Source organism: Sinocyclocheilus grahami, unplaced genomic scaffold, assembly GCF_001515645.1.
Source record: "Sinocyclocheilus grahami isolate Dianchi unplaced genomic scaffold, SAMN03320097.WGS_v1.1 scaffold971.1, whole genome shotgun sequence".
Taxonomy (NCBI): Eukaryota; Metazoa; Chordata; class Actinopteri; order Cypriniformes; family Cyprinidae; genus Sinocyclocheilus; species Sinocyclocheilus grahami.
In genome coordinates this window covers 156,475-170,255 of record NW_015506150.1, presented here as the reverse complement: position 1 = coordinate 170,255, position 13,781 = coordinate 156,475, and the positions used below count along the sequence as shown (strand labels likewise).

Here is a 13,781-nt window from a genome sequence, read left to right as displayed (position 1 = left end):
ACTTTAAACCGCATAAACATATTTCATTACACCAAATACACCAAATAATGTTATTTTTAGCAGCATCATATGACCCCTTTAAACTCACGTTTGCACATTACTATTTCACCATAGTTTAGCTTACACAGCAAACATGTACCAAGCACTTTTATCAAATTCTTACCACTCCCACATGACTAACAATACGCCTCAATGAACGAGCACAACACTGATGTTTGGTGTGACTCCAAAACTCAAAGAAAGTGTTCTGTTCACTGATAGGGTGTATGCTTGTCTGTGGGCGCGGTTCATCCACCAATGAAGCGTGAACTCCTGAAGATCTCTATTGCAACATTAACAGGGGCCCGTTCTTCGTACATTGCTTATTACATCCGAGATCAAATGACATATTCAAGATGATATCATCACGCTAATTTTATGATTCAAAGACAAATACATTTTAACAGCCCCTTTTCGCCACCTACTAGCATAACAATGTAATTGATAAATCTTCATTTGAAGTGCCAAATATTTTTCAAAAGGATATTTACTCTATTTTAATCACTACCGTACACATCAGAGTTTACATCTGAACTATAAACTTTTATCCCAGTACTTCTGTGATTTGAATGTTTGTAACACAGAAATAATGATACTGTGAAGCTGTTTCATTCATGACAGACAGTTGCTCTCTTTAGGTCAATGGCAGCGCAAACGTTCAAATCACACTGGTGTGATCGTACTCTGCACGGACGAACCAAGTGATCACAACATTGATCGAACATGTCAAAGGTTGAGAAATGAAACAGATGAATCTTTGTAATTTAGGAATAGAATCACGTTGGTGTTTGAATCGTGTTCACGATCTTTAACGATGTATTAAATTAAAGTGCTTTGTCATGTTGGTGGTGACGGCTCTCTTGCAACATGTTTAGCTATCACAGATATTATACTTAGCGTTTTTGGCTTCTGATAGCAAATGTAGCCGAGCACTTAGATTAGCGAGCAAGGTCCTGGCAGATTGCTAGGTCATCCTCACAGATGAAGAAAAAAAACGCATAGGAATCGATAGGCGGAATCTAAATTTTAATTTGACAACAAGTATCCGATTCCTGACCTTAAGTATCCGATTCTGGAATCGGAATCGATTTTCGATTCCCAACACTATTCACGTGTTTGAAACATCAGAACGATAACTCTCGTACATTAACTACTGGAAAATTTAAACTGGTGTCAAATTTAAATTTACATTAAAAATATGCAGTAGTTTCACATTAATCTAAAAAAAGCTCAACCGTTGAGCTTCGGGCGACTCGAGTTCGAGTCCCAGTGTTGTGCCGAATTCTGACCCCTTCCAGATTATTAGGCCTACCCCCCTAGGATGGCACTTAGAGGCTTTTGCATCTGAACTCTTCAAATATACTTCAGTTATCTCTCATTGATGTAAATGTTACAATTTTGCAGGTCAACATTGACCATCACACTCGTGAGAGGATCAAGAGATCTTTGATGAAGCCTGACCTCACTTGTTTTGATGAAGCCGAGATGCATATATACAGTCTGATGGAGGAAGACTCCTGCCCAAGGTTCCTCAAATCTGAGGCCTATCAGAACCTGAGGAACGCAGCCAGGAACCCAATGTAGACCAGCCAATGACAACTAATTCACTGGAAAAATGTTTCTTAATGAGCCGGCGCACAGAAAGAGGACATATGCACATGGTTAAGAGGAAATGACAGAGGAGAACAGAAAGTATGTGGTGTGCCGAGGCTCAGCTTCTTTGCTTTGAGTGATAAGATGAATGAGAAAAATAACAGGAAATTATCAAGAATGAAGGTACATTAAATGGTTTCCACTGTTATTTGAGAGATGGACTGGACCGTTCGAAATGGGTGACTTTTCTAAATGTTGGTCTTGAAAGTAGATTTCTGTTAGATTGTATCAGACACATGTGTTTAAGTGTTGAGAGATTGTATTGTGGGACCTCAAGATAAACTGCTAGTTGACTTCAAACAGCATTTTGATAATCAATTATAAAACATATGATTTTTAATAATTATTATAATCTTATATTTTATAAGAGACTACATAGTCTCATCACCTGGTCGCTGATACCTGAGGAGATCCCTCAGCAGGATCAATGCACGCAAAGCTCCGGGTCCTGACAACATTCCTGGGTGTGTACTGAGAGACTGTGCAATGGAACTCACTGATGTCTTCACAGATATTTTTAACATCTCACTAAGTCAGGCTGTTGTGCCCACATGCACTAACAAACTGTGACCTGCACCAGTCACCTTGTGCAGCATTGGTATGCTCACTAGTACCTCATTCAGCATTCAGCATTGAACTGACCTCATTCAACTACCTCTTCAGTCAGTTTAAATAAAGAACTGCTCTCTGAGCTTTTTGTCACTTTAATCAGACTGAATAAGCTCTTTTGCACTACAATCATTTTATCTGCACTGTTTGTTTACTTCACTGGTTTGCACTCTATCTGCCATGTGCCTTGTGCTGCTTTATTTAACTTTTTATTTTTTTACATGTCCTTATTGTATATTTGTATAATTGTATTTTATATTTAATCTCTATCTATCTGTGTTTTTATGCTCTACTGTTAGTGTTATCTGTATGCACCAGGGGTCTGAGAGTAACGCAACTTCAATTCTCTGTATGTATGTGCTGTACATGTGGAAGAATTGACAATAAAGCAGACTTTGACTTTGATAAGCCCAGTTACAGCATTCAAACATTTACTTTACTTTAAACATTCATATAAATAAATACAAAAATTACACTACTGGAAAGGTAGTCTCAGCCTCAGACGTGACGGACCGTTGGCTAAACGTCTGATGCACATGGCACACAAAACACTTCAGGAGTTTCAAAGCCATCATTGGATTGGTTGAATTATACAGGATTTCCAGGAGACCTGTGTGTCGCGTTCTTTGACTTTCCACCTGGAAACAAAGATGCAGTGACGCCAAACCCCCTCACGAAAGAAGAAAGCCGTCGTGTTTACAACTGCGACAATGAACGCTTTTCAGGACCAACTAAATGCTGGATTTTCAAAAGTATGTGAAATATTTTAAGTTTGCAGCATAGAATCTTTAAAATACGTCTGAGAGTTTTACACACCGTTTTGTTATTGTGGCGACATTTCCACACCCTAAAACATGACAATGAACGAAATGAACTGTGATTGGTTGTTTGACATGTCTGTCAAATGGCCTCATGGGCGGGCCTAGGCCAATGAAAGCTGCCATGGATTCCAGACCTTCAGCCGTCAGTCTGAAGGTCTGGCTAAGCGAGACTTCTGGAATGGTAACAGGGTTGACATTCAGTTTGACATACAAGAACATGAAACTACAAAGGTCTCATTAAAATACATTTTAAAGCTGGTTATTTCCACAAATATTAAGGAACAAAAAAAGAGAGTTCCTAGTAAATCCCCAACTAAAAAAAATGTGATAGTTATAAAACAGAAGATATTAACAAAAAATACATCCTCATGATGAAAAAAAAAATGATTTGGGATTTTTTTTTACTAATGAAATAGTTCATTACTAAAATAGGAAATATGACGGTAACAGGGTTAACGCATAACCTAAAGTCAACCATATATAAGTTACTGGATGTTTCTTTAAGAAAATTCTTTGAAATGAATGGAATAGTTTATTAATAAAATGGAAAATATGACTGTAACAGGGTTGATGCATAACCTAAAGACAACTATATATATATATACATATATAAATTGCTGGAATTTTCTTTAAGAAAAGAAGAATTAATGGAATTATCAATTACTATCTATCTATCTTTCTTTGTGTTTGTGAAAATCCCAAGGAATATTTAATTGATGGAATGTTTATAACTAAAGCAGAAAACATGACGGTAACAGGGTTGATGCAAAACCTTAATGCATATTTCTGTTCAAATTTTAATTTTAATTAGAATTCTAATGATAAAAGTGAGTTCAAATTGAAATCTCTGGATTTTTATCTATCTTCTTTTTTATCTACCTCAAGAAATCTGAGAAGCAACAGCTTTAATAGACATCTTCATTTGTTCTCCATTTAATCTCACAACTGACTAGGAGAAACAAAAATACCTTGTTTACTTATAAATATTAACTTTACATATATATAAAATCCATGTTTTTTGTTTACAGTGGATTGTGTTTTCGGGCATTCAATATTCCCAATCCGGTTAAAGAGTGAAAGAACGTCATGCCATCTTTATGATTACAACACACAAACATACAGTGAACCGCAGATGAGCTTTACTTAGAAAGTACAATGACTAATTATGAGCAGGAAACCAGCTCTGAGAAGCCAGTTTTCTACAGTCTGTGAGGAACTGTGCTTTGGTCACATGTCTGACCCGAGCTAATTGATGCAGAGACGTTCCTTAAGTGAGAGACATTGCCATAAAATACAATAATAATCCATGTCAGTGCTTGACCCCACTGTGACAATGACTTACTTAAGATTCATAGCTTAAAAAGGCAATCCAGAGCGTCTAAGAATAACTGTGCTTGATTAACCTAAAATTCTACCAACACAGTGAATGTCAACGGCCGTCTGATGCATGCTAGAGCTCCCTCAGCATATGTCCTTCTTGGGGAAGGTAATTCTATAATAAAGACACCACTGTTTTAGGACCACTGGAAATATCCATCCATTGAAAAAAAACAAAAAAAACATGTTTATTAGATTAAGACGCTTTTCATTATAAAATGAATACTGGATGCACAGTATTTGATTTTCATGGGGATTTTTCACAGATGATTTTCATTTGGTCATTAAAATGCGATGCTGATGATATAAATACTACCAGAAGAAAATCTTATTGCTCATTGATTGCTCTTTCAAAGCTCAGGAGACCTAATGGATTTCTCGGATATGTTTAATTTAGGTATCAACATTGTCTCAGATGCTTCTCATTGCTGGGGAGAAATACAGCAATTCTGACTACAGTAAGAATACAATATTAATTTATTGTATAATAGTATAATTATTATTTTATTTTTCAATTAGAAATCTGATGAGGAAAGTGAGTTCAAATTGAAATCTTTTGTACAAAACAACAATTTGAGAAGCAACAACAAACAGAATTCTCAATTTATTGTTCATCTAGAAGAAACAATTGAGGGACATTTTTTATTTACTTAAAAACATTAACTTTGCCTTATATATTCATATATATATATATGAAATAAATTGAATATATGAATCAGAAAGGTACATGTAATTTGACAAATTTGACATTACAAGACTACATTACAAAACATCATGAAAATTCAAGGTTATTTTAGTATCATTAGATACTATTATAGTTTTTAATTCATATTTATTAGTTTTCTTTTCTATGGGTACACATGAGCGTGTAAGTAAATTAATGTTTTGGACACTATTTGCTGCTGAGGGACCAGTGGCTTTTAATAAAACACAATGTACTTTATAACTATTTCAATAATAATATACATTTTTTCCCCATACATTTGTTTCCCGTCTCAACGCAACACATATGTTGTCACTCAGAAAAGAGGCTGATGCGAAATCATGTGGTAATACGGACATAAGGAAATTAATTTACAAAGGCGACCGTTAAAAGTAAGCTCCCATCATGCAGTACAGTGTACAGTGGATGCGGCAATTATAGATGAGACGTTTCACCAATCTGTAAGTTACCCGGTTTCAGCCTGCGGATGAGCGCACTGACCAATCTCTCACACAATCTGCCCATCATCTGCTGCCAAATACACAGTCACCATGACAACTAAAAGGAAATGAGTAATGTTCTGAGGCGCTGACATTGCCCGAGGTACAAAATTGCTCAATTGTGTACAATGGAGAAACTGACAGAGTTACAGTATGAGATAGAGCGCACCGGTCAGGTGACTTTGAGGATGTCTACACACGCTGTCATTAACACGGTGTCAAAAGTGAATGCTTGACTGCCTATATCCATTTTTGGATAAACCTATGGAGACAAAACCCAAAGTAACTTACTATGGATTAATACACATAAAAACACACAAAAAAGGTCAATTTAAAGGGTTCATGGAGTGACAATGATAAAGGAAAAATCTAGTTTAAAATGCATATGCCAAGTTCTTAGAACTGTACTCTTTTATTCTTGTTGGTTTCAGACATGAATATAAAACTTGTATACAATTTCCAAGTAACCTTTTAATTTGATGACTCTAAAACTGTCATGTGGTGTAACACATCATAATCATTCTTTTCCAAAACAATTCATGTTAAGCTTTTAAGTTTTATGTAAATTAAGTTTGGACTAACACAAATTATGTCCCCACTGGATGCAACAAATGCCTTGTTTATAACGGGTTTTAATGTTTTTGTCTCATCACTCCGGCCGGGACAAGGCATCACAGTAGGGTAAGAGGCGTAACATTTCCGTCACATGGTTGAGGTATTCGGGCAATCACAACGCACTGGATAGCTGGCCTTTCAGACTCATGTTAAGCTTTTAAGTTTTATGTAAATTAAGTTTGGACTAACACAAATTATGTCCCCACTGGATGCAACAAATGCCTTGTTTATAACGGGTTTTAATGTTTTTGTCTCGTCGCTCCGGCCGGGACAAGGCATCACAGTAGGGTAAGAGGCGTAACATTTCCGTCACATGGTTGAGGTATTCGGGCAATCACAACGCACTGGATAGCTGGCCTTTCAGACCGATGATCTTTTTTTTTTTAAATCGACGCATTTCAGAAAGGCGGGGCATAGAGGAGAAACAATAATGTACAGTATGTGGAAAATAATGTGTTTTTTTAACCTTAAACCACATAAACACATTTCATTACACCAAATACACAAAATAATGTTCTTTTTAGCAGCATCATATGACCCCTTTAACAAAATTAAAAATAAAAACAATACGCAGTCTTATGCATTTTTTTTAATTAATTTGAAATTCATAAATATCTTTATGTGTGTGTGTGTGTGTGCGTGCGTGGAGTTGACGCATGACATTTTACACTCTGAGCTAATTTATTTTGGCTTGTCATAAAAAGATCAAATTCAGATCAAACAGTCACAAGAGTCTTCAGGGGTCTATAATATATGCTTTTTCATGCATGTTGGTTGCACCACATGACTTTAATTTGACAAGTTAGTGTAAAATGTATTTTTACAAATATCATGAATTGATAAATTATAAGTATCATTATATTTTTGTGGAGTTGGAACACATGACATTTTACAACTTGAACTAAGCTTCCCTAAACTTAAAAAAAAAAAAAAAAAATTATGAATAGGCTACCAAATAATCCATGTAAAAATATTTTTCACAAGAAAAACATTTTTGATGAATATTCAGAAATATTATTTATTTTATTTTTTGTGTGGAGCTGCACCACATGACACTTTATTACCTGAACTAATCTGATATTTTCCCAGATGTACCGACCTTCACACAGTCATGAGGGTCTACAGGGGTCTATGATGCATGTTGGTTGTACCATATGACTTTGATTTAACAACAAATGTTTTTAACAAGTATTATGTATTAATTCATAAATATGAGGGCCTATGATCCACGTTGGTTGCATCACATGACTTTTATTTGACAAACAAAATTTTAACAAATATTAATAAGCAGTTTTCTTAAATTGTTTAAACAAACTTGTCCTCAAGAAATATTTCTGGTGATACATTTCTTTGTGAAGTTTCTTTATAGGTTATTCTGAACAGCATGTTGGTTCTTTAAAGAGCACCAGAACATAGTGACTAGAGACACCAAAGGCCTTGCAGAACTTCAAAACTTGCCCTCTGACATCAGGCAGTACAACTCTTTTTGGTGCTAGTTACTCCTTATCTTTATGTTTATCTTTATTTATTTTATTTTTTTTACAAAAAGGATTCCTTTGTGTAACTTCATGAACCGGCCTAACCATCTCATTTGACTCTTATTTCCATCCATGCTCCATTACAGTTTGGCCCTGTTTACGTCTGTAGATTACTGAAAAACCCAAAACATGCAAAGCCGTAATTTGCTTATCAGCTATTTTAGCAAGGTACACGTGTATTTACATCTCTAAAAATATGGAGAAACAGGCAATGCTTTTCGCACACGAGCGACCAGGGAGGAGGGGGAGGGTTCGATGGGGCTTCCTCTTTGTGGTCCCTGTTGGTGACACGAGCCCTTAGCAACCGTCGCAGGGCATAAAAAGCAGAGCCGGATATGCAGAAGGGAAACCTGTAGAGCACCAAGTGCAGCATGATCACTAGCAGGAGCACACAGCTGTGGATTCCTGGGCAATAAGCCCTCGCTCTACCATGCCTGGCCTAATCCCACAACCTCTCCCAACACATCTCAACATGGACAGAGACGACTACACGAGAAACAAGACCTTGTAAGTGTGATCTTCAAGCATTTGCACTCAACTATAAGCACAAGGGAATCTATTGTGATTCCCAGCATGCTTTAGCGTAGGTTTGCATGTGTGAAGCGTAAAATGCAGACAACAAAGCTGACTTTCTCTCCGTAGAGGAAAGAATCTCATGTGCCGACTAAAGTGTGTGTTCACCAGTTCATCTGCTCCTGAGAGGTAAGGAAAAAGCGACACATATAAGGGCACCAGGTCCAAAATAGTTCAAACAAGAGTTATTGCTTCTAATCTAGCTACGGTCAACTAATCAAACCCGTCTGATCTCAGCAGGCTAACTTTAGAAGACACCCAACAATGGTCCCAGTCTCTGGAGCGACTCCTCGGTTCCAAATGTAAGTCTTTTCGAAGCTATTTTTGCCATTGGTTTGCTGAGGCCAGAGAAGACTAAAACATGAGTAAATTAAAGAGGTGCTGGTTTACATTCGTGCCGTGTGTTTTGACGCGCACCCGCATTCGCTTCCCTCCAGATGGCCTGGCCACATTCCGCACCTTTCTGAAATCGGAGTTCAGCGACGAGAACATCGAATTCTGGTTGACGTGTGAGGATTACAAGAAGATAACTTCGTCCTATAAGATGAGCTCGAAGGCGAGGAAAATCTTCGAGCAATTTGTCGAAGCAGAATCTCCGAAAGAGGTACAGGACACACCACATGACACCCTGTCGCTATACAAATCAATGAGGCTACGCTAGAAGTGTCTGTTGTGTCTTGATAAGCTTTTATTTTCTCCATTTGTATGACAAGAATTGTGTACGTTTTCTATTTAAATAACTTAAGACAGTTTCTACATCATCTAACCATATAGCACTCCTGCTAGTGATCATGATACACAGTAGCAATATAATATAATATAAAAATATTTAAATATTATAAATAATATGATAATTGAAAATAAGTATATTTGTAATGGATTTGCATGTATATACAAATAATATAATGCAATTAAAATAATAATTAATTATTCATTATAAATACATTTATATTGGCTTTATATATATATTTAGTAGCAATACAATTTAATATAAAATGATAAATTGTTAAAAAATATTTATTATAAATAATATAATAAAATAATAATTAATCAATCATTATAAGTACATTTGTATTGGATATGTATGTATATACAGTGGTAATGTGACAATTATCATTCAATATATACAAGTCAATTTGTAAGGGCTTTTTGTATGTTTACACAATATAATATATCAATTGGAAATAAGTACATTTGTATTATATTTATATGTATATACAGGAGTAATATAATATAATATATTAAAATTAATAATTAATCATTTATTATAAATGTATTTATATTGGCTATATATGTATATTCGGCAGCAATACAATTTAACATAAATTATAAAAAATTATTTATCAAATTATATGATAAAAATATTTAATTATTAATTTAATCATTCAAGTACATTTGTATTGAATTTGTATGTAAATATAATATAATATAATATAATATAATATATAATATAATATAATATAGATTGCTGAAGTCCACAGTATAACTGAGTTTACAGCTGATTGGAACTTAACTTGGACAGATTACAGGGCCACTAGTGCCATTTTTGTGGGGCCACTAACTGTCAGGGGCCCCCAGCAGAGGAGCCTGACCCCTGGAAATAGCCACGGCAGACCTAAAACAAATATATAAATGGAGGAATAACGTTTGATTGTGAAATAAAAGAATTAGCAAAATATTATCTGATACTGGCCTCTTCACAGCACAAACTATGGCTGAACACCTTAATGTTGAGTAGTTTATACTATTGTTTCTTTTATTTTCCCGCAATTACAACTTAACTTAGCATATTTCCGATGTAGTTTCTCATTAAATGGACAGTACGTCAACGGCTCTCATTTGCATCGCAGATAAACATCGACTATCACACACGGGAGGAAATCAAGAGGAAAGTGAACAGTCCGACGCCGCAGTGTTTCGATGAGGCTCAAAAGATCGTTTATGGACTGATGGAACGCGACTCTTACCCCAGATTTCTAAGGTCTGAGATGTACAAGACCCTTGTTGAGTCCCTCGCTACAGACAATGCTCAAAGATGACTCTATGGATATATCACACCAAAGCTAAAACTGGAACGGTCTGGTCTTGTGTGCAGGACCAGAACCCCAAAGCTTGCGCCCCTGCCATGTGGATCAGACCTCAAAAGACCTCTGAGAGTGGAAGGAGACAATATGGAGCAATGGTTGGGAACGTGCCATTGATATCAAAGTCCAACATGTTACTGAAGCGCCATGAGTGCTTCTTAACTGAGGGTGCTTCCTGTGTAGATAAGGACCCAGCTCCTTCAAGCCCTTCCGGTGGTTTCTGATGCTACAGTCTGGGCACAACACTATTTTCTTTTCCTGGCACTTCCAGAGGATCTTTAAGAACTGCTTTACCATGTCCTACAATGACTTTAGTAACGAAAACGAGTTGGTTTGGACACTTTTGTGAGAGGAACTTGACATATCTTATTTCAACATCGGTGCCTTATTGCCACACAGATGTATAACATTAAAGAAAACTTACCTACTTGAGAGGTCAAGTTAAATGAAATAAAAAATAAATAAAAATACATATAAGAACAGTTGCAGCATGTGTGCTGCACACAAAAATTGTAGGCATTACTTGTAATGTTATAAAGTTTAATTTAAATAATGATGTTTTTTTATTTATTTGCCACAGCCACTGGTTGGATGTTGACTTTTGTTCTGTCCACTGTTATTTTTTTAGGACAATAAAATAAAGATTAGACACTGTTGAACTTTTGAGTCTGTTTTCCTTTTTGTCTTTGGTTTGCTTCATATATAACATTCAAAAATATTTTTGCCAAGAAGATCAGACGATTAATGATTTTCCTATTCTAGTCGATAACCGATAAATGTCCGATATTATTTCCATACAAAGTTCAAACACATTAAAATGTTAAACCTTTGCCAAAAACCTCCACTTTTCCTTAAGTTTTTGATATCTAAATCTTATGGAAAAACATAAACACCCAATATCGTCCAATACAGATAAAACAAAAAATATCCAATATGGTGTCAATATATTGTGTTTACCCACTGAAACGTCTTATCTTGCGCAGTTTTGCATCTCAAGACAAGATAGTACAGCCACTACCAATACTGTATAAAACACCAAATACACCATTAAATGTTAACTTTCCAGCTACTGTCAACTCATTTGATTAATATAGGAATTATTATTTTCTAACCCTTTGGCCGACAGGTCCCATGACTACATAGTGAAACAATTACCTTTGAAACAGGAACAGATGAGTTTCAGTTCCCACAGAACAGGGAATTAAGAAAGAAAGACTTCATAAGTGCCAGAGAAGTGTGCATTGCAGCGGCTGCTCAAAAGTCATGAGATCTTGCAACTCGCACATTTCTGCTATTGCATGTCTAATGTTGCTAACCTAGTTTATGACGCAAGCCTTCCTCTGTGAGACTTGCCATTTAGTAGACACTTCACACTAATTGCAGGGACTGTTCCGCTGGAGAAACTTGAATGTGTTGGTCAAGGGCACATGGGTAACAAAGCAGAACTGTGACCGGAAAAAACTGACTCCTTTTAGGAACTTAAATCTTTAGGCATTTGTTTCATGGTTTCTTGCGTAGAATGCTAATGCCTAATTTAGTTTGTAATGAATTTTCAAAGCTTTAAATATAGAGCCATTCAGTCATGACGTCAATTTATAGCCAATCTGGAATGCTAATTCGCCAAAATTTCCCAGAGATTTGGATATGCTAGAACAGCAGGGCTGTTTTTTGTGTTGAATTCATGAATAGTAGCTTGTTAGACAGTTAGCATCTTGTGTTTACAAAGCACGTGGCGGTTTTGTGTGCAGAACTTTATGTAGAACGTTAACATAAATGTCTGTTCTAGCTATGCTAATCACAGACATAACTAAAAAAATGTTAATTCTGATTTAAGACAAATGCGACAGCTATACCTTTGCTAAGTTTTTGAAAGGAGCTAATAGCTAACATAAAACTACTGTTCAAAGGCGACCAAATAAGTGTTAACCCTAATCTTAACCCAAGAGGTAAAAACCACTACAAACCCGGTCAGAAGACTTCCAAAGATTAACATGTTAGCTAAGTTAGACATACTAAAACATGGTTGATTTGTTTTCAAATGTATGCATATTAGATTGTTAGCACGCTAATATCATGTGTTTGCAAAGCACACAGTGGTTCTGTAAATTATGTTGATAACATGAATGTCTGTTAGAGCAACACTAATAACTAGGGATGCATGCACGTATTTGTACTGATGCAGAATAGTACAGCCTAGCGCACTTCACACAGGCTGCTGGATTCACTTTCGCCAGAAAGTCGTGTATGCCTAAGGTTGAAAATAGATGATGTTTATAGTGAATGCCGCTATGAATGGTCTTATTTTTACGATTTAGTTTTAATCCAAATGATGCGTGTGCTAAGTGAGTGAACATCAAAGATCACACAACAGAATTGTGCCCTCTCTCTCTCTGTCTCTCTCTCCCTACCCAGCAAGCAATAGCCGTCATTTCAACATCTCGGTTAAGTATAGACCCGATATAGTACGGCTTTGTGTAACCCACTTCTAGCCCAAATAACCTTGAATTTGGTTTCATGTCATTTTTTTGGCAAAATAACTTGTGAGATGTATATTCCATCATGTAAGCAAAGTCAACAGCGTTTACAGGGTGTTTGGTTTAATTTCTTTGACATGTTCAATACATAGCCTGAGCGTAGCCACGATTTAGCTCATAGTCAGAGCGGCTATCTGTAGCCCACTTATAGTCAAACCTGATTGTAGTTTTTGGCCAGACAGTGCATGAGATGGTTGATAACCCATCATGTTCACAGTGTCAATATCTACAAAGATATAAGCGTAATTTCATGGCATGGTCTATATGTAGCCACGATTTAGCTCTAAATTAGACGGGCTACGTGTAGTCTGCTTTTAGCCCACCTGGGGAAATCGATGCAATCTGTGGTCTAATTTTAACGGCTTGGCTATAGCCCTATACCAGTAACCAGACCAGCGATGAGCATAGCCAAAATAGCCTTAAAATTGTTTACATGTCATTTTCACCCACGCAGCTTCTTATCAAATGCAAGTAAACGTTTGAATCATTTAAATTAGCATTATTTTATTTTATATTTTATTTAATTATTTTACAGCATTATTAAATATAGCATTATTTATTATGCCAAAAATAATGCTAATTTAAATGTTTCAAAAGTTTATTTGGATTTGATAATATGATGTCATGCATCCCACAAGCTGTTATGTTACATTCATACACATTATGATATTATTGATTATCGGCTGCATTTCATTTTATAAATAAAAATGCAATTACAATTCCCAACCGCTAGAT

At 35.9% G+C, this 13,781-nt stretch overlaps 1 protein-coding gene across 2 annotated transcripts; it reads left to right on the top strand.

Moving 5' to 3' along the window:
* The first annotated feature begins 8,180 nt into the window (after positions 1-8,180).
* On the top strand, positions 8,181-11,160 carry rgs13b (regulator of G protein signaling 13b). Of its 2 annotated transcripts, none has more exons than XM_016250107.1 (5): positions 8,181-8,362; positions 8,498-8,557; positions 8,669-8,730; positions 8,866-9,032; positions 10,279-11,160. In XM_016250107.1, the coding sequence occupies exons 1-5, from the start codon at positions 8,286-8,288 to the stop codon at positions 10,465-10,467; spliced, it is 555 nt and encodes a 184-aa protein (XP_016105593.1). In that variant the 5' UTR covers positions 8,181-8,285; the 3' UTR covers positions 10,468-11,160. The 2 variants fall into 2 exon arrangements, with proteins under 2 accessions (XP_016105593.1, XP_016105592.1); XM_016250106.1 differs by having other exon boundaries at positions 8,184-8,362; positions 8,666-8,730.
* The last annotated feature ends 2,621 nt before the right edge of the window (positions 11,161-13,781 follow it).